This window comes from Pseudogymnoascus verrucosus (genome assembly GCF_001662655.1).
Source record: "Pseudogymnoascus verrucosus strain UAMH 10579 unplaced genomic scaffold scaffold_26, whole genome shotgun sequence".
Lineage (NCBI taxonomy): Eukaryota > Fungi > Ascomycota > Leotiomycetes > Thelebolales > Thelebolaceae > Pseudogymnoascus > Pseudogymnoascus verrucosus.
In genome coordinates this window covers 168222-186654 of record NW_017263677.1, presented here as the reverse complement: position 1 = coordinate 186654, position 18433 = coordinate 168222, and the positions used below count along the sequence as shown (strand labels likewise).

General features: G+C 51.3%; 6 protein-coding genes across 6 annotated transcripts; 3 read left to right on the top strand and 3 right to left on the bottom strand.

The window, feature by feature from the left end:
• Positions 1 to 99: 99 nt before the first annotated feature.
• VE01_06737 (uncharacterized protein) lies at positions 100 to 2745 on the top strand. The gene is made up of 2 exons (XM_018276177.2): positions 100 to 255; positions 314 to 2745. Exon 2 carries the CDS (start codon positions 552 to 554, stop codon positions 2364 to 2366), a length of 1815 nt encoding a protein of 604 aa, XP_018129717.1. The 5' UTR covers positions 100 to 255; positions 314 to 551; the 3' UTR covers positions 2367 to 2745.
• Positions 2746 to 2909: 164 nt separating this feature from the next.
• VE01_06736 (uncharacterized protein) lies at positions 2910 to 4250 on the bottom strand. The gene is made up of 8 exons (XM_018276176.2): positions 4193 to 4250; positions 4074 to 4130; positions 3917 to 3973; positions 3818 to 3833; positions 3530 to 3655; positions 3409 to 3479; positions 3215 to 3356; positions 2910 to 3163 (listed from the first exon to the last, which is right to left on the bottom strand). Exons 2-8 carry the CDS (start codon positions 4074 to 4076, stop codon positions 3129 to 3131), a joined length of 450 nt encoding a protein of 149 aa, XP_018129718.1. The 5' UTR covers positions 4077 to 4130; positions 4193 to 4250; the 3' UTR covers positions 2910 to 3128.
• Positions 4251 to 4341: 91 nt separating this feature from the next.
• Positions 4342 to 5902, top strand: VE01_06735 (uncharacterized protein). Its single transcript, XM_018276175.2, has 3 exons — positions 4342 to 4549; positions 4605 to 5134; positions 5182 to 5902. The coding sequence occupies exons 1-3, from the start codon at positions 4524 to 4526 to the stop codon at positions 5682 to 5684; spliced, it is 1059 nt and encodes a 352-aa protein (XP_018129715.1). The 5' UTR covers positions 4342 to 4523; the 3' UTR covers positions 5685 to 5902.
• A 4-nt stretch (positions 5903 to 5906) lies between these two features.
• RIO1 (protein kinase rio1) lies at positions 5907 to 7813 on the bottom strand. The gene is made up of 2 exons (XM_018276174.2): positions 6146 to 7813; positions 5907 to 6081 (listed from the first exon to the last, which is right to left on the bottom strand). The coding sequence occupies exons 1-2, from the start codon at positions 7736 to 7738 to the stop codon at positions 5977 to 5979; spliced, it is 1698 nt and encodes a 565-aa protein (XP_018129716.1). The 5' UTR covers positions 7739 to 7813; the 3' UTR covers positions 5907 to 5976.
• Positions 7814 to 7948: 135 nt separating this feature from the next.
• SMC3 (Multiprotein cohesin complex subunit) lies at positions 7949 to 12133 on the top strand. The gene is made up of 3 exons (XM_018276173.2): positions 7949 to 8165; positions 8217 to 11464; positions 11555 to 12133. Exons 1-3 carry the CDS (start codon positions 8128 to 8130, stop codon positions 11893 to 11895), a joined length of 3627 nt encoding a protein of 1208 aa, XP_018129713.1. The 5' UTR covers positions 7949 to 8127; the 3' UTR covers positions 11896 to 12133.
• A 109-nt stretch (positions 12134 to 12242) lies between these two features.
• On the bottom strand, positions 12243 to 14326 carry VE01_06732 (uncharacterized protein). The gene is made up of 2 exons (XM_018276172.2): positions 13236 to 14326; positions 12243 to 13165 (listed from the first exon to the last, which is right to left on the bottom strand). The coding sequence occupies exons 1-2, from the start codon at positions 14089 to 14091 to the stop codon at positions 12636 to 12638; spliced, it is 1386 nt and encodes a 461-aa protein (XP_018129714.1). The 5' UTR covers positions 14092 to 14326; the 3' UTR covers positions 12243 to 12635.
• Between the last annotated feature and the right edge of the window lie 4107 nt (positions 14327 to 18433).

The following is an 18433-nucleotide window of genomic DNA, read 5'->3' as shown; positions in this document are numbered from 1 at the left end:
GTAAATATTACTGTTATCGGCAGCCTCCTGAGACATTTCGGCGGCACCAATATTTTCTACGTCATTGCGCCGATAACTCCCTAGATAACGACTGGCACAGGAAACTATGGGAGCAATGATCCGCACGAAAGGCCCATTATTGCTGGCCACATTTACAACAGTTATCGATGATCGCATATCCCCTATTAATGAGGAGCCATCGGTCAAATTTTCGTGGAACACATCAGATATCACGTGCTTATCCTTTCGTTGTTGGTGAGCTCCCTCCCTTGGTTGACGTAGATGCTTTTGACTTAGTTCAATTGTCCCCCAGCTTTAGAGACCGCTTCGAGACCCTTAAACTACATATTTTTCTGAGCCAATCTCCGAAAACACCGACTTACTTCTTTGGTAATTGCAGAGGAGAATCACCTGTCTGAAACTCGATTCAGTCCGGATTTATACGGTCGCATGAGGGACGGAAGCAACCAACGTCACGAAATGATATAAAACGAGCTACTTATTCAATTCGAACTGGGCCAAACCCCCATTGCGGGCATTATTAATCCACCATGGGCTTTTCAATGCGAAGATGGCGAGCTGTGGCTTTGATCGCAATATTTACGATTTTTGGAATATACCACTTAACGGCGTCGAGCCGCGAATGGACCCAGCCCGCGGTGTCACCAAAGCCGAACGCACAGAAACCAAACACCCCACCGAAGACCCCGCCGAAGACTGCGTCTGACAAGAGCGGGAAAACCCACTGGGTGAAACGACCAGCGCGATACCCCGTCGAATCTGTCCAGCCTCTACCACAGGGGACACCGAAATCCATACCCTCCATCCAGGCCAAGGCACCAGTCCTTGGTGGGGAAGCCAACTTGGAGCGCAAGAAGCGCCTTGCTGCTGTCAAGGAGAGCTTTGATCATAGCTGGGCTGGATATAAAAAACATGCGTGGCTAGACGATGAGCTTATCCCCGTTAAGGGAGGATCGAGGAATACATTCGGTGGCTGGGCAGCAACGCTCGTTGACTCCCTCGACACCTTATGGATAATGGGCTTGGAGGAGGATTTCGCAGAAGCTGTGGAGAGCTTGGATCAGCTGGACTTTTCGTATACAAAGGCGACAACCATCAATGTCTTTGAGACTACGATCCGCTACTTGGGGGGGTTCTTGGCAGCTTATGATATAAGTGAGAGGAAATTCCCGAAGCTGCTGGTAAAGGCAGTGGAAGTTGCGGAGTTACTCATGAGCTCCTTCGACACCCCAAACCACATGCCGGTTGTCCGCTGGAACTGGCTCGAGTACATGGCTGGTGAGGCTCAAGTAGCCCCCTTTAATATGGTCGTCGCGGAGCTGGGTTCGCTATCTCTCGAGTTTACGCGCCTCAGCCAGCTCACTGAGAACCCGAAATACTACGATGCCGTCCAGCGCATCTCTGATATGCTGGAAGAACACCAGAATAAAACTCTTCTACCGGGACTGTGGCCCATTGCTGTCGATGCAGGAACCCCAGCTTTCGATAGAGATAATGCCTTTACGCTTGGCGCCATGGTCGACTCTCTCTATGAGTACCTGCCAAAGCAATACATGCTATTGGGTGGGCTCCTCGAGCAGCCCAAGAAGATGTACGAGAAGTTCATGCCGGTGGCCAAGAAGCACCTCTTCTTCCGCCCCCTCAACCCAGATAACCTCGACATCCTCGTCTCCGGCGAAGTCCGGGTCTCGGGCACACCGCCCACATACGAACTCAAGCCAGAAGGCCAGCATCTAACCTGCTTCGTAGGAGGCATGATTGGCATGGCCTCGAAGATCTTCAATCGCCCAGACGAGCTCGCGATAGCCGAGAAGCTAACCAACGGCTGCGTATGGGCATACGAATCTCAAATCCACGGAGTCGCACCAGAGCTCTTCCGCCTGGTGCCGTGCAACAACTCCACAAACCCGACCTGCCAGTGGTCCGAGGAGGCGTGGCACGCCGGAATCCCGAGTCTCCCCTCCGACGCTGCGGCTGCTCAAAAGAAGATCATGAACTTTAGGCTCGCACCGGGGTTTGCATCATACCCGGATGCGAAATACATTCTTCGTCCAGAGGCAATCGAGTCCGTGTTCATGATGTACCGGATCACAGGCGACCCGGCGTGGATGGAAAAGGGGTGGCGTATGTTCCAGTCGATCGAGAAGATCACGCGGACGTCCATTGCGAATAGTGCGATTGATGATGTGACGAAGCCGAAGCCGAGGAAGCTTGATAGCATGGAGAGCTTCTGGCTGGCAGAGACGTTGAAGTATTTCTATCTGCTGTTTAGCGAGTTCGATGTTGTGAATTTGGATGAGTGGGTGTTGAACACTGAGGCTCATCCGTTCAAACGGCCGGTGTAAGGATATGAGCTATAAGGCTCTGTGTTTGAATTGCTTTCTGTGTATTTGGGGCGTTGGAAATGGGATGCTCAGTCGTGGTTTTTACACTGAAAAAAGATGATACCGCCAGGGCTTACAGGTCACTTGGGATATATGGGCTATTGGGATAGATTGGAAAGGGGGCGGGTAGGAATAGGACCAAGGCATGTGAGCTGCGAACAGATGGGGGGTTTCTCCATGGTGCAGCATTTATTTATTAATCCGTAGTATCAAATGTGCAGAATATTACGCTATTTATTATACAGTGATAATTGCACAACCTGAGCAAGAACGGCGTTTGTAGGAACTATTGGTTGCCACACACTCTCCGAACTACCCCTCTTATTGATTTACATGTACTCTGTAGCTCCTGGCAGTGTTTTAAAATAGAAGCCCTAATGTTTCATCATTAATGGATCTTGCAAATCTGGGCAATAATATGGGCCCTCCTGCGGATCATTTCTTCAACAGTTTTCCCCTTGCCGCTCGCTATCTGGGGAATTGCCTTGGAATGATCACAGTCAGGGGGTCTTCACGCACAAGGGTACTCCTAGGGTCACTGGAATTGAGGATTTAGAGAGATCCAACGCGGATATCACGAGGTTTGGTATAAAGATCTTGTCGCGATACTACCTAGAGTGCCAAAGAAACCAACATTGCTATGATTGCTCGACTTCCCTTGCTGCCAGAAAAGAACCAGTTCTCGTTCCCGTAATGTAAGCGCGACAGGCGTATGAACAGCGTTTACTTTTGCATCATAAGCTGGACGAACTCGTTGTCTGGTGGATGTTAGAAAGCGGCCAAGGATGAGGGGGAGAAGTTATACGTACAATCAATACGTCCGTCACCGTCCTGGTCAGCCTCGCGGATCATCTCATCAACCTCCTCATCGGTCAACTTCTCGCCAATAGATGTCATGACATGGCGAAGCTCGGCAGCGGAGATGAAACCGTTGTTATCACGATCGAAGACCTGGTAATTAGAGATTAGCATAGATATCCCAAGACACCCAATATGCACTTACCTTGAAAGCCTCACGGATCTCATCCTCGGAATCGGTATCCTTCATCTTTCTTGCCATCATCGTCAGGAACTCTGCCCAAGAGTTAGTTATCTTGTCACGGTATGTGGCTGGTTGTGTTTACCTGGGAAGTCGATGGTGCCGTTGTTGTCGGCGTCAACCTCGTTGATCATGTCCTGCAGCTCAGACTCCGATGGGTTCTGGCCCAGGGATCTCATGACAGTTCCAAGCTCCTTGGTGGTGATTTGTCCTGCACATAGGCTATTAGCATCGATGCTGCCCAGTGTCCTGCGACTTGCGACAAAGCGGTGTGATGCGCCAGTAGGCTTTTTGAAGCAATTTTGATATCGCAATCACCATATATCCAAGTCGCATCTGGTATCTCAAAGAAATGGAATATGCAATGACTAACCATCGCCATCTTTGTCCTGTACGAGGTAAAAGTTAGTTTCAGGCTGTAGAGAGGGGTAATTGCTGTCACAGCAGTGACTGGGGGGTGGTGGCTACATACAAACAGAGAGAAAGCCTCTTTGAACTCGGAAACCTGATCCTCAGTGAGAGCGTCGGCCTGAAGATATTATGTTAGTGATATTGAAGCTGTTGTTGTGCGGGCGCAAGCTGTTCTGGCCAGCGCGTCCCGATTGCGGGGTGAAAGTGAGGCTACACACCATGTTGGACGTTGTGGTGGTGAAGTTGGAGGGAGGAGGTATATTTTGTTATATTCTCTTATATATAATTCAGTATGATGAGTTTAGAAATTGTTGTTAAGCAAAAAAGAGTCACAAACCTCAAGGTTGTCGAAATCTGGAGGGGAAAGTTGTGGGAGACTCGATTGTGCTGACGTCCGCCCAGCTGTGTTGATAAGTGCCAACATGCGAAGAGGCTCATGCGCTAGCAACGGTACCCTTAATGCACGACGATGTCGTTCAGCCTTATGGCTCAGGCCCGCGGATTGTGCCAATACCGCCAATACCTTCTAGCTGCCAGCTCCCCCAGGTGTCGCTATCTGTATTCCATGAAGTGCACATATCCTTAAAGCTGATATAGAATTGAAGCGCCCGACAAATCAACATATTTTGCATCTTGCAGACGGAACCTCACAGCGGAGGGCGGCCGCCATGGCCTGGCGAGATCGCACCAATCTGTACGGGCCTCCCCCATCCTGACACCTTGCGGGACACCGGCTGACTGATTCACAGTTATATCTCCTATCGTCAATCATATTCCCACCACCCAGCAAAGAAGCAACGATATGGCGCATCTACAGGCAACGGTTACTATGAGTCTGGCTTGGGCGAGGAGCACCGGGGACTCATGTCGCCGAGCGCATTCGAAGATGACGGCGACGCTATAATTGAGATGGACCTTCTGCCACCAAGATGGGCGGACATCAGCGACGAGATCACAGAGCTCCTGGGCGATATAGCAGGGAAGTCACAGAAGCTAGAGAAGCTGCATCAGAAGCATGTGCTCCCTGGGTTTGATGACGACGTCGTGAAGCGGAACGAAGAAGGGGAGATTGAGCGGTTGACGCAAGGGATCACACAAGGGTTCCATGACTGTCAAAGATCGATAAAGAGGATAGACAACATGGTGAAAGAGTCCAAGCAGCAGGGGACCATCAGCAGTGGAGAGGAAACCATGGCGAAAAACATACAAATATCGCTGGCGGGACGTGTACAGGAGGCCAGTGCTGGTTTCAGGAAAAAGCAGAGCGCATACCTGAAAAGTAATGCCTCTATCCCCATGGCCATCTCACAAACTAACACTCTATAGAATTACGTGGCCTTGGTGGCATGAGCTCGCCGATGGACCGATCGGCTACCCCTCAGTTCGCCAACTACACAGACCCGTCATTGATGGAATCCGATGCCGACAAATCATATTCGGAGTCGACACTACTTCAAACAACCCACAAACAACTCACCTCAAACGACAGTGCCATCATGCAGCGTGAGCGTGAAATCACAGACATCGCACAGGGTATTATCGAACTCGCGGACATCTTTAAAGACCTACAGGCTATGGTGATAGACCAGGGAACGATGCTTGATCGGATAGACTACAACGTCGAGCGGATGGCCACGGACGTTAAAGCTGCCGACAAGCAACTGACGGTGGCAACGGGGTATCAGAAGAAGTCGGTGAAGCGGAAAATAATTCTTTTGCTTATAATTATCATAGCGGGGATGTTTATACTGCTGATCATCAAACCGAAGGGCGGCAATAGGAGTTCGTCGGACGAAGAGATACCACCACCTCAGAGGAGGCTATTGTAATTTATTCTCTCAACATATCTTCCCAAATAGCCAGTCGCAAAATGTGATATAATCCATAGCTTGTTATGATACGTATGAGAAAGCCCAGAAATGCTCCTCGGGTGCCTTCGGGCTTTGGAGTTCCACCATTAGTTGAACTACAGACTCCTGTACGAAGTCTCGGATTTTTGGAAGGTAAAGATTGAGGGCAAGGGAGACAGTTGTGAATTATAGCCAGGATAACTCAATATATATGATAAGAATCTATCGCTTTGAATATCTATTGTCATTTCATCGTGAGATATGGTTATATCTACTTCTTTCTAGAACTGGAATTTATGAGCTTTTTCTTGATGTGCTTTGGGATCTTCTCCTTCCTCTTCTCGCGCTTTTCTTCCTTCACTGCCATTTTGTGCTCCTGGAATGAAGTTAATAAATGTCCTTGGAGGCTTGCGCAACATGGAAGATGGGTGGTAACTAACCTTCTTCTGATCCTTATCCTCGAATCGTTTCCCTCTCGGAGTACCCTTCTCAAATCGGCTCTCGTCGTCCTCCGAATCTTCCTCGTCATCGTCGCTGCTGGTGCCGCTTGCAGTCCCATCCGCGTCTTGCGCTCCAGCAGTCTTATCGGCCAATAGGTTAGCATACACCAGGGAGCTCTTTCCTTCCTTCCCAACTTGTGCAGCGTCTCTCTCAATATCATAAACCTGCTCGAGGGTTTGTGGGATATACTGCTGTCTGAAAACCTCGTTCTCGACTTGTTGCCTGGCAGCAACCTCATCAGCATCTCCTGCGAGACCCGCCGCCTCGTCTTCCGCTTCGCCCTTGGCCTTGGCCACGAAAAGAGCCTCTAGGCGTGATGTAACTGTGGCATCGGAATAAGGTCCGGTGGTAATGAAACTGAAGAGCGCCTGCTCCGATAGCGTGTCGACGTTCTTGCGTCTGAAGAAATCTGATACGTTCTTGATATCCATGCGCAAGAACTCCAGCGATCTCGGATGATCATGCTCTACACTCTGCGAGACATCAATAATAAAAAGTCTTGAATTGTGATACAACACATTGTACTCGGATAAATCAGCGTGTACAAGCTTGCAGACTTGATACATCTTCGCCATCAAACCCACGAGTTCAAGATACAGTACTCTCCAGCGCTCATCCACTTCATCAGCCGTACCGTGCATCTCTGCATCACGCAGGCGGGGTGCAGCCCATCCCTTCTTATCACCAAGAAACTCCATGGCGAGCACGTGCAGGCGAAGGTATATCGGCTCTGGGCAAGGAATGCCAGCGGCGAACAGGCGCCTTAGGTTACGCATCTCCTTCTCTGCCCAGACCTTGACCATGGCTCTGTTCGAGGACTTGTTGTAACCGCCACGGAAGCGATGCTCGCCGGTGACATAGCGATCGCGATCCTTGAAAACCAGGATGCTCGTCTTATACACCTTGATGGCACGGTGCAGAGGGGTTGGCTCTGGGTCTTCGGCAGTAGGTGGTGAGACGGAAAGGGCGCCGTAAACGTTGGCTTCCTTTCCAGTACTGAGACAGCCATTTATTTCGGAGACAACACCTCTGTTGATCATCTGCAGCAAAATCATTCGTGTGCGGGGATCGAGAACTTGCTCGCTGGTTGCACGGTCTGACTTGTCCTTCTCATGACTCTTGGAGTCCTTGCTGAGACCTCCCGTGCCTCCATCGAGGCGAATCTTCGCAGCATGCTTTGTGAGACTCGTAATTTGGTCGTCAACGCTGGCTTTGGCGTTTACTATCGGTTTCGATTGTGAGTTTATTTTCGGGAGGTTCGCGGAGTTGGAGTGTAGCTGTCTCTGGCGGTTATAAGATTTTGTTAAATCAGAGCTATTGGGGTCCCAGTCTAGATCATCCAAAGCACCCTCATCTTCGTCGAAAATATCGTCGTAGGTTTCGTCTTCCTCGATCTCTTCTTCGCCTTCTTGCCCCTCCAAAGCGGCCGCACGTGCGGGGTTATCTTCTGGGTTTAGCGGGGTAGCCTCATAGCCCTGGTTTGGGACATAGGTATGGCTTGGGGCTTGCCCAGCTGCCGGAGTAGATGCCATGACTGAGATATACAGATATCTCAATAGTTTTGTGGCAGTTGAAAATATTTCGAGTAGAAATCTTAACAAACGTTGGGTACGGTTAGAATCATTATCAGTAATTATTTTTTGCCCAATCTGTAATCGATAGGCGGTGAGACCTGACAAAATAATCCGCGCTAATTTGACTCGGGACCCCGTCGCGTCCAACTCCACTTCGACGCGATGCGACAGATGAATCCGTGCCTCGACTTAATGGACGAATAATGCCAACGCCAGCCACTGCCTCACGACCTTCGAATATCTGAGATTATAGAAAGAACACATTTTTGTTTTTACATGCGATTGGCGCCCAAATACTCGAGATATTTAAACCGGTGCGCTCGTAGGGCGCTTGGGGCATCGCGAAGATGCATATCAAGCAGATCATCATCCAAGGGTTCAAGAGGTATGATTTATGGAACATAATGATCGCATATCATTGCTGATGATGCGACAGTTACAAGGAACAAACCGTCATCGAACCTTTCTCTCCAAAGTGCAATGTGATTGTTGGTCGCAATGGTTCCGGAAAGAGCAACTTCTTCGCCGCCATTCGATTCGTACTCAGCGATGCGTACACGCAGATGGGAAGGGAGGAGCGCCAGGCTCTGCTTCACGAAGGTTCCGGATCAGCTGTGATGTCAGCGTATGTGGAGATCATTTTTGATAACGAGGATGGCCGATTCCCGACTGGCAAGGACGAATTGATTCTGAGGCGGACAATTGGGCTGAAGAAGGATGAATACTCTCTGGATCGCAAGAATGCGACGAAGACCGACGTTATGAATCTACTTGAATCGGCCGGTTTCTCTCGATCTAACCCATACTACATTGTTCCTCAGGGCCGTGTTACGACTTTGACGAATATGAAGGATACGGAACGCCTTACCCTGCTGAAGGAGGTCGCCGGAACCCAAGTTTATGAGGCTAGAAGAGCAGAATCGCTCAAAATCATGACTGAGACCAAAAACAAGCGCGACAAGATCGATGAGCTTCTCGACTACATCAGGAGCAGGTTGAAGGATCTTGAAGAAGAGAAGGAAGAACTGAGGGGATACCAAGACAAGGACAAAGAAAGGAGATGTCTCGATTACACCCTGCTTCACAGAGAGCAAGTCAAAATAGCTGAGCGCCTTGACGAGATAGAAGAGTTCCGCCAGGGCGGCACAGATAACATGGATGAGAGCAGAGAAGCGTTCATCGATGGGGAGAACGAGCTCGCAGCTCTTAAAGATGAGGTCAAACAGTTGTGCAACGAAATGGAGCTGCTCAAGATCGACAGACGTCAACTGGAAGAAGATCGCCGAGAGTCGGCAAGATCCCAAGCCAAGGTTGAGCTTGAGGTCAAGAAACTCGCAGATGGCCAGTCCGCCTCCGAACAAGCGCGGCAACGCCAAAAACAGGAGCTGCAGGCCGTGAAGAAGGAAATGTCGGAGAAAGACGCCGAACTTGCGAAGATTATCCCTGACTATAACAAAGCAAAAGCAGAGGAGGTCGAGGTGAAATCTGCTCTGGATGCTTCAGATGCTAGCAGGCAACGCCTTCTGTCGAAACAAGGCCGTAATTCCCAGTTTAAGTCTAAAGCCGAGCGTGATAAGTGGCTTAGAAAAGAGATTGAAGTACTCAATAACACCCTTGCCACCCAAAAGGCAAACCGCATGGATGCCGATGAGGATGTAAAGGCTGTTCAGACTGAAATCAAAGGCCTCGAGAAGGAAATCAGTGGCCTGCGCGAAAGGTTGGAGGGCTGGGGTGGTAACAGACAAGCGCTCACTGAGCAGGTCACCAATGCAAAGGATGCTCTTGAGCGGTTGTCTGACGACAGAAAAGTCCTTCGTCGTGAAGACGACAAACTCGAGTCCATCACTGAAAATGCTCGCCGCGAGATGAACAGGGCTGAACAAGACCTTGCACATTCCATGGACGGAGCAACTGCAAGGGGTCTTGCCACCGTCAGACGCTTGAAGAGGGAACAAAACATCTCAGGAGCTTACGGGACCGTGGCGGAACTTCTCCAAGTTGGTGAAAACTACCGTATATCAGTTGAACAGACGGCCGGGAACAGCTTGTTTCACTACATAGTGGACAATGAGGCGACGGCGACAAAATTAGCCAAGGCGCTCTACGACCAGCACGGTGGAAGAGTTACATTTATGCCCCTATCCCAACTCCGCCCACGACCTGCAAATTTCCCGAAAGCCAACGACGCAATCCCGATGCTGAGCAAGATCAAATACGACGCGCGATACGAGAATGCCTTCCAACAAGTCTTTGGCAAGACCATCATCTGCCCAAACCTGACCATTGCTGGCCAGTATGCGCGCAGCCACGGTCTGAACGCGATTACTACTGACGGTGACACTGCCAACAAGAAGGGTGCTATGACCGGTGGATACATCGACCCGCGCAAATCCCGCATTGAAGCTGTCCGCGCCGCCGAGCGCTGGCGTGAGGAGTACGACGGCCACCGCGTTCGCGCGACAGAGCTCAGACGCGAAATCGAGCGGAAAGACCAGGAGATAACCGCCGCCATGGGCGACCTGCAGAAACTAGAGCAGAGCCTGAGGCGACTCGACGACAGCTTTGACCCCCTTCGCTCTGAGCTCCGCAACAAAGACTCACACGTCGACCAAAAGAAAGACCAACTCGACAGCAAGGTGCGCGGCCGCGACGCCGTCGACGGCATGCTCAAGCAGTTCGGCGACCAAACCGAAGCCTACGACGCCGAACTAGCCTCGGAATTCAAGAAAGCCCTCACCTCCGACGAAGAGGCCCAGCTCGACGAACTCAACTCTTCCGTCCAAGACCTCCGCAGCCAATGGAACGACCTCTCCTCCGCCCGCCGCAAACTCGAGAACCGCAAAAACCTCCTCGAGATCGACATCCGCGAGAACCTCCGCCTCAAGCTCGACCAGCTCAACAACCAAGACGCCGACGCCAGCGCCTCGGGCGACTCCCACGATCTCAAAGAAGCCCAGCGCGAGCTCAAACGCATCACCAAGACCGCCGCGGCCGTCGACGCCAAGCTCGCCGCGAACGAATCCGAGATCGAGCGCGTGGACTCGGAAACCGCGCGTCTGCGCCGCGAACAGGCTGCCAAGGAGGCGCAGCAGGAGGAGCTCGCGAAGACGATGGAGACGGTGAAGAAGAAGATGGATCGTAGCATCTCTAAGAAAGCGGAACTCACAGCCCTGGCAGCCGAGTGCGCGAAGAATATCCGCGACCTCGGCGTCCTCCCCGAAGAGGCATTTGAGCGCTTCTCCCGCATGGAGAGTAAGCAAGTCGCCAAGCGACTCGAGCGCGCCAACGAGGCACTGAAGGCGTTTAAACACGTCAACAAGAAGGCCTTCGAGCAATACGCATCCTTCACCGCCCAGCGCGAGACCCTCACCAAGCGCCGCAAGGAACTCGAAGCCAGCCAGGGCGCGATCGAGGAGCTCGTCCTTGTACTTGATCAGCGCAAGGACGAGGCGATCGAGCGCACATTCAAGCAGGTCTCGCGCGAGTTCGCGGGCGTGTTTGAGCGCCTTGTGCCTGCGGGGAGGGGGAGATTGGTCATCCAGCGTAAGACGGATGTTAATCTTGATGAAGAGGAGGGTGCGGGGGAGGGGGTGGAGAATTACACGGGTGTGGGGATCTCGGTGTCGTTTAATAGTAAGCATGATGAGCAGCAGCGGATTCAGCAGCTTAGTGGTGGGCAGAAGAGTGAGTTCCCCCTTTCCTTCCTTCCCCTTACCCACCCAGTCTGCTGGTTTTTTTTTGGTATGGAATTCAAATCTAACTTTTTTTCTTAAGGTCTCTGCGCCCTCGCCCTCGTCTTCGCAATCCAACAATGCGACCCCGCCCCCTTCTACCTCTTCGACGAAATCGACGCCAACCTCGACGCCCAATACCGCACCGCCGTCGCCCAAATGCTCGCAGCCGTCAGCGCCCAACAATCCCAAGCCGCCTCCGGCACCCTTGCCGAGGGCGAGCGCGTGATGAGCGGTCAGTTCATCTGTACGACGTTCAGACCGGAGATGGTGTTGGTGGCGGATAAGACGTATGGTGTTATGTTTGGGGCGAATAAGACGAGTAGGGTGGAGGCGGTTAGTAGGGAGAAGGCGCTGGAGTTTGTGGAGGGGCAGAAACCTTAGAGCACCGTCTGCGTCCCTGTCTCTGTCTGCTGGAAGTTGGTTGGGGAGGGGGGGGTGCTACGATGGGATGGAGGGATGGATATGCGGGAGTTGGAGTTGGAGGCGTAATGAAATAATGTCGATGCTCTATTTTAGTTACTTTGCTGGCGCCGACCGGGGCGGAGATGTGTATGCAAGCTAGCTTTTTTTTGTAGATTGCCGGGGATGTGTTCGATAAAATACCAAGCATATTTTGCTATTTAACCTCGTCTTTCTTACCTGCATGTTGTGATTATTGATGGTGGATGATGTTGGCCTCACAGCTTGGTTTACAGATCACTTGCACAGATAGAGACGGGATGTGATGGGTACTAGGGTATCTCATTGTATGTATTATTCTCTCTCCCCCCTTTTCCTCTATCCACCAAAACACCATCTCTTCTAATCCAGCTCTCCTTTTCTTTTTCGTCGTCTATCAACCGCACCGAGCGTCTTTGTCTAAGTCTCGTCTCGCCTCTATGCCTCTCTATTCCAAAGTAAAAACGGAAAAGCAGGAAAAGAAAGATTCTATAAAAAGAAAATCATGACGGTATTTTTGTCGGATATCCAAAATTTTGTATGTCGAAAAGGTGTATGTATGTTGTGCGTCCCAAAGCGTGGGGAGAGGCGGAGAGGTAGATATCGTACAAATACACGCCGACAACTCGACGCCAGCGATCAACCACAGAGCAAAAAAGAGAACGTTCCACAACGTCCCCTTCTTACTCCGCAACCAAAATCGGCAACGCCTTAGCAGTCATCTGCGCCGAGTGGCTCAACCTCCTCTTCGCCTGCGACGCCGCCGCAACACCAGTCGTCGTAGTCGCCTTCTTTTCCACCACCAGCTCCGCGGCCTCCTGGGCCTTTCCGCCGGTCAAATCCTTAGGCGGCTCTCCCGTCCCGTGAAGGTTACGGTAAAAGTACACACCACTCCCCTCCACCGTCTCCTCCACAAACTTGCACGCCCTCTGATTCTTCCAGAACGCCCACATGAACGGCGTCGCGCGGTCAGCGCGGTAATGCGTCCCCATCACCTTGCGGATGGCGTCCGAGGCCTCGCCGGCGTGGTAGAAGGGGATCGTGGAGACGAGGTGGTGGCATACGTGCGTGCCGATGATGTCGTGGAAGAGGTGGGTGTCGATGAAGCCGAGGTCGCGGTCGATGGTGGCGGTGGCGCCGCGGGCGAAGTTCCAGGTGTTGTTGTCGTAGTGGGGGAGACTGCCGTCGGTGTGTTGGAGGAAGGTGATTGCGACTGTTGGGGGTGGGGGTTAGCTTGTGTTTTGGTTTGGTAGGTAGGGGTAGGTAGGGGTAGGGGGACTAACCAATCCAGTGGTTCACCCAGAGGTAGGGGATCATATAGTAAAGAACCATGTTCCAGCTTCCGATCATCTGTCCACCAACAACAAGGAGGGCAATCATAGCAGCAACGCCGGCATCGCTGAGCATGATCAAAGGCAACTGCTCCTTCTTGAACAGCACGCTATCCTCTCCAAAGTAGAAGTGCGAGAACTGCGGGAATCCCTTATCGTACTTCTGTCCAGTCAAGTTGGCGAAGAGGTACCCTGGCCACCCGAAAAGCTGGTGCTTGATGCACACCCACAAGGTGACGAGAGGGGCGTCCTCAGCAAGGTGCGAAAGCTCCACGGACTCAACATTCGCGTCCGGGCCCTGGTACGACTTAACCCAGCTCTCACGCAGGTGTGGCACGAAAGCAGTATCCTTATCGATGTTACCGGTAGCCTTGTGGTGAGCGCTGTGGCTGATTCTCCAGCTGTGGAAGGGGACGAGGAGGAAGGAGTGCATGATAAGTCCCATGATGTTGTTGAGTTTCTTGTTCTTGCTGAAAGCGCCGTGTCCGCACTCGTGTGCCAGGATCCAGATCCCGGTGAACACGAAGCCCTGGAGCACGGAGTAGGCGGCCCAGGCGACGCCGCGCGCGTAGGCGTTGGGGATGTACTCGATGTAGGAGGCGGCGTAGCAGAGGACGGCGACGTAGAAGTAGTCGCGCACCACGTAGGCCATGGAGCGGAGGATGGACGGCTGGAAGCAGTGTGCTGGGATGGCGTCGTAGATCATCTTCATGGTGTAGGTGGGCAGCTCAAAGACCTGGCCGTTCTGGTCGATGTGCTTTCCCTCCTTGGAGGGAGCAGCATCGGAGGAGCGTCTTGCGGCAGCCATGATTGCGGACTCTCGTCGTTGTATGGCGAGAGTGGTGGGGAGGGGGATGTGGAGGAAGGAGGGAGGAAGGGGGAGAAAGTGTCAAAAGTTCATCAAGATGGCGGCGTGGGGTAGGGGCGGGTCTTATAAACCGGACACGCACAAGCAGATTCAGATTCAGGAGCCCATGGATGGCCGATGGGTGCACACTTCCTTTCTCCACAGTGATCCACAAGGGCGGGCGAAGGACTGGGTGGGCTGGGAGGGAGGGCGGCTTACCGAAGGGACAACAGGCAGATTATGGAGGGGCCATTGGAGATTGCAGTTAGGCCTGCGTACTCTCAGGCACTTTTTTTTCTCTCTCGGGGAGCTAGAGGATCTCCCAGCGGTGCAAGGTTTGTTAGTTAGACTACCTCCGTAGAGGAGGGGAGAGTCAGTCTAGTGCCTGTCCCATTGCCGCGTCGAGATTGAGATTTCTCCACGGCGGTGTTTTGTGGCTGCCAAGGCTAGTTTGGTTGGATCCTCAACAAGAAAATGGATAAATATGATAGGAGTAAAGGAGTAAGTATGGACGGCGGTATGACCGCGTCGCCAATAATGTTCAGATTCGTATAGATAAGTAATAATGAATATAGCTTTTTGTTCAGTAGTAGTTTCAGTTGCATTCCATTCCAATGCATCTGTGTATCTCCTCTCCTTAGATTTCCGTACGTACGTACCATCAATTCCATGGTGATCCAGTAGGAGACTCATCCAGTAGTCCAGTACTCTCCAGCTAGCGGGATAAACAACAAACAGGAGAAAAAAAAAAGATGGAGAAGCCGATGAGGCGAGAAGGAGAAAAAAAGCCGCCGCCGCGCCGCCATATGAAATCTCCCGTTGAAACCCACGTGCTAGCGGCGACCGCTCCTTTCTATTTCTGTGCTAGTGGCTACTGGATTAGGGTTAGCGTGACAGGAACGAGTTGGAGAATGTCCAGGGTTAAGGGTCTAGTGGTACTGGCGTATAGTAAGTAAGAAGTTCCTTCGTATGGCGAGCTCCGGATTGGCAAACCGAAGGAATTTCGATTTCTTCCATGTTTTGGTACTTGAGATTGGCGTTGGAGACACAGTGTAATTAGATGTACCCCTTTTCTGATTTCCCCTTATTAAATATCTCATCTCTCTTCTATCCCTCTTCTCTCTTCCTCAGTTTAATCACGTGCTAACAACCCCCATTCCCCATTGGAGTTATCGTTACCGCCCCTTTATCCATCCCCTCACACCGCAGCCAGCAAAAAAAAAAAATCCCCCAAATTTAAGTTTCGCACTAGTTTCGCCCTAGTCTCACACTAGTGGACCCAATACATGCACACGAAGCGAGAAAATTGGCGTCGTTCTTCTCCTCCTCGCTATTCCAACCCCCCCCCCCCTTGTCTCTTTGCTTCGCCCCCCAATTCGAGAATTCGTTGTCAGTGGATTTTGCCAACTATACTAACTTTGGATTAGCGCGATGGAGGAGTCTGAGGTGTCGTCTAGAAGGGGCATGTGGGTGTTTTTGTGTTCAACAGAAATTTGGATGGTACGTATACAGATGATGGTCCTTATCGGATAGGGGCGATGTTTCTTATCGCTGACACCTTGGCTGTGGGTGTGGTGATTAGCATGTGACACTGGCGATATGCATGTGCCAGTGCGAGCGGGATGCAGTGTGTGTACGATGTGCATGTGCAGCTGAAAAAGATGCTGCAGAAGAGGATCGATCGAGTTGGTTTGTGTGTTATGTGCCGCTTCATGTACGTACGTACTACTTTTACTGTACTGTTCAAGTGGAAGGCAGTGGCGATTCGAGAGGTGGAGTTTCGACGCGTCTTGCATATTGGGCACGAGCAGGAGAGGGGAGTTTACCCACGTGTGGGAGACCACGACAGATCACTGGTATTGTATGAATATGCAGCTGTGAGAATGCAAACTTAATAACTCATGATTGAGAAATGTATAGAACGGCAAAAGCCCGAGAAATCTGCCGATGATGTAGTAAACGCATCCAAGACGTGGAGGAGAGAGATCTCCATGATGGAGATGAAACCAGCTCTAGAAGTTGATGAGGGACCCCCTACGACCAAGATAAAATCAATACCAAACAGTCGCAAGAGAATGCTAATACCGATAACACGAATCCAGGGATCGTTCCGACGAAGGATGGAGGGGCGGCAATGGCGGTAGCCGCTCTCTCCATCCGTCCTCCAAACGACCCTTTAAATATACCCCTCTCACTCCCACTCCCGATCCCGAAAACCAAAACACCTCATCCCTCTCACAGTCCGTATCGGGGCTCTGCGACTCTAAGTGCCATATGCTGCGGCGTTAGTTATTGTAGTAGCGGTATTGAGTGTAACTATCAATACCATCAGTCTTTGCGCTGATATCCCCATACGCCGAGACCATCACCTCTCGGATTATGGCTGCCACCTCTCGCCAGAGAAAGGGCAGGCGGCCCTTCGATCAGAAAGGCGTTTGCCCGGGATTTATGACATATTATGGCCCAAAGAGAGAAAGAGACAATGCCGAGCCAGAGTCAGACTTCGATGTGATACTGTAGAGAGGTTGGTTAGTCATGTCGTGGTGCTGTGGTGAGAGACGGTGGGGGGAGTCGTTGACGAGGATATACCCGATGAGATGGCAAGGAATCTACGCAAATTACGTAGTAAATCAGTTGAACCAGCACCCTACGAAGAGCGACGCATTGGACATCGTCGAGTACATGGAGGAGTATAAGGACGCATACGACTTCTCGTATGCGTCTTTATACTCCTCTATGTACTCGAGCCCAGTTGTCTGCTTGTCTGCCCGCAGGAGAGGAGGGAGACGGTGACAGGAACTCGTTGGCGACAGGACGGCGATGACAGGAGGGTATTGACAACAACAACAACAACAACATACAACTCCGCCCACACACAAGAGCAGCATATTAGGTGAGTTGTTCATGTTTTTAGTATCTTGCGGAGGGTCTGGAATTCGTCGAGGACTCCTTTCAGAGATTCGCGTATTTCTTGGCCGTCGTCCTCCTCGGGCAGGTTGGCGAAGGCAGTCGCAGCCTTTTGAAACTCACGGGTTTGGGCGTTGTAGTTTTCTTTGGGTCGTTTGAAGGTTCTATGGCTCTTCTTGATCCATCAAACCGGCAAGTAGAACACCTAAACAGGGTCACATCAGATCCTGAAATGGGGTTATTATACTGCCGAACAGAACGTATGAATTTACTGGCAAGTCCATTCATCTCCAGAGTCTTGTAAGCGCATTTCATGCTCCTCATTGTCCATTTTTCACTTTCAACGTTGCGAAGGAGCCTTACCATTTTTTTACTTTCGACGTCGCTCCGAAGAAAGCTGCGACTTTCTTTACCACACAAGTTAGAAAGGAAAGTGCGTTCCTCTTAGTGATTAGGTTTGCAACGGAAGGTGCGACTCTCAATCACGCGAGTAGCAAAGGAAGGTACGACTTTTCTCAACCATGACGTTTGCAAAGGAAGGTGCTACCCCCCCACTCTGGGGGGTGCAAGGGAAGGTGCGACTCTCTCGACCACTCGAGTAACAAAGGAAGACGCGGCTCTTAAAACCACGAGATTTACAAAGGAAGGTACGTACGACCTTCGAAACTACGAAGTTTGCAAAGGAAGGTGCGACTTTATCAATTGCGAAATTTGCGAAGGAAGGTGCGGCTCCCTCAACTACGAGGTATGAAAGGAAGGAGCGACTCTCTCGGCAACGCGGTTTGTAAAGGAAGGAACTAACTAGCCACTGCACTCTCGGGGGTATCCAGATTGCTTGGCCCCAACCACGAGGGGGCTGGTCGTGCCATACTGCTCTAGTGAGAGAGGGCTGGGTGGTGGAATGATGATAACCTAATTTATTGTTCATCTGAGGCAGCCCTTATAAACCTTTGCCGCACCAAAACCAGCACCAGAACCAGCACCAGAAGCAATTTCTCTCTGCTTCCAATTTCTCATCTTGGCCATCGGCCTCGACGACCAGACGTGGGTGGCGACTCGCGCATTAAAGATAGGGGCGGATGAGTTGGGAGAGTAGTGTGGTGAGAGAGGGCTGTGAGAAGGGTCGATGGCGTAAAGAAGGTGTAGGTGACAGAGAGGTGTCCTCGGTGGCAAGAATCCATCAACGACAAGAACTCATCGAGATCATTTTGTCGTTAACCCAGACTGGACATTGCGTCCGTTCTATCATATCCTCCCAGCCCCATCCGCAATGGAACAGCCTCGAATCGGCATAGAAGAGGGTATAGTCTGTATGTCAATAATATCTGTGTAACATCAGCACTCAGGGGTATTACATATAATAACTCGAATTCAGCTAGATACTCTGGCGGGTGGA

What these genes read in the sequence shown, in the direction of transcription:
- VE01_06737 (XM_018276177.2), top strand. Translation starts at nt 552, where the DNA reads ATGGGCTTTTCAATGCGAAGATGGCGAGCTGTGGCTTTGATCGCAATA.
- VE01_06736 (XM_018276176.2), bottom strand. An exon ending in CGGCACCATCGACTTCCCAG is followed by an intron (nt 3,480 to 3,529) that starts GTAAACACAACC and finishes ACTCTTGGGCAG; the next exon opens with AGTTCCTGACGATGATGGCA. An exon ending in AGATCCGTGAGGCTTTCAAG is followed by an intron (nt 3,357 to 3,408) that starts GTAAGTGCATAT and finishes TCTAATTACCAG; the next exon opens with GTCTTCGATCGTGATAACAA.
- VE01_06735 (XM_018276175.2), top strand. Translation starts at nt 4,524, where the DNA reads ATGGCCTGGCGAGATCGCACCAATCT. An exon ending in TGGCGAGATCGCACCAATCT is followed by an intron (nt 4,550 to 4,604) that starts GTACGGGCCTCC and finishes ACTGATTCACAG; the next exon opens with TTATATCTCCTATCGTCAAT. An exon ending in GCAGAGCGCATACCTGAAAA is followed by an intron (nt 5,135 to 5,181) that starts GTAATGCCTCTA and finishes AACACTCTATAG; the next exon opens with AATTACGTGGCCTTGGTGGC.
- RIO1 (XM_018276174.2), bottom strand. Translation starts at nt 7,738, where the DNA reads ATGGCATCTACTCCGGCAGCTGGGCAAGCCCCAAGCCATACCTATGTC. An exon ending in AGGATAAGGATCAGAAGAAG is followed by an intron (nt 6,082 to 6,145) that starts GTTAGTTACCAC and finishes ACTTCATTCCAG; the next exon opens with GAGCACAAAATGGCAGTGAA.
- SMC3 (XM_018276173.2), top strand. Translation starts at nt 8,128, where the DNA reads ATGCATATCAAGCAGATCATCATCCAAGGGTTCAAGAG. An exon ending in ATCATCCAAGGGTTCAAGAG is followed by an intron (nt 8,166 to 8,216) that starts GTATGATTTATG and finishes ATGATGCGACAG; the next exon opens with TTACAAGGAACAAACCGTCA. An exon ending in GCTTAGTGGTGGGCAGAAGA is followed by an intron (nt 11,465 to 11,554) that starts GTGAGTTCCCCC and finishes TTTTTTCTTAAG; the next exon opens with GTCTCTGCGCCCTCGCCCTC.
- VE01_06732 (XM_018276172.2), bottom strand. Translation starts at nt 14,091, where the DNA reads ATGGCTGCCGCAAGACGCTCCTCCGATGCTGCTCCCTCCAAGGAGGGA. An exon ending in CTGGGTGAACCACTGGATTG is followed by an intron (nt 13,166 to 13,235) that starts GTTAGTCCCCCT and finishes CACCCCCAACAG; the next exon opens with TCGCAATCACCTTCCTCCAA.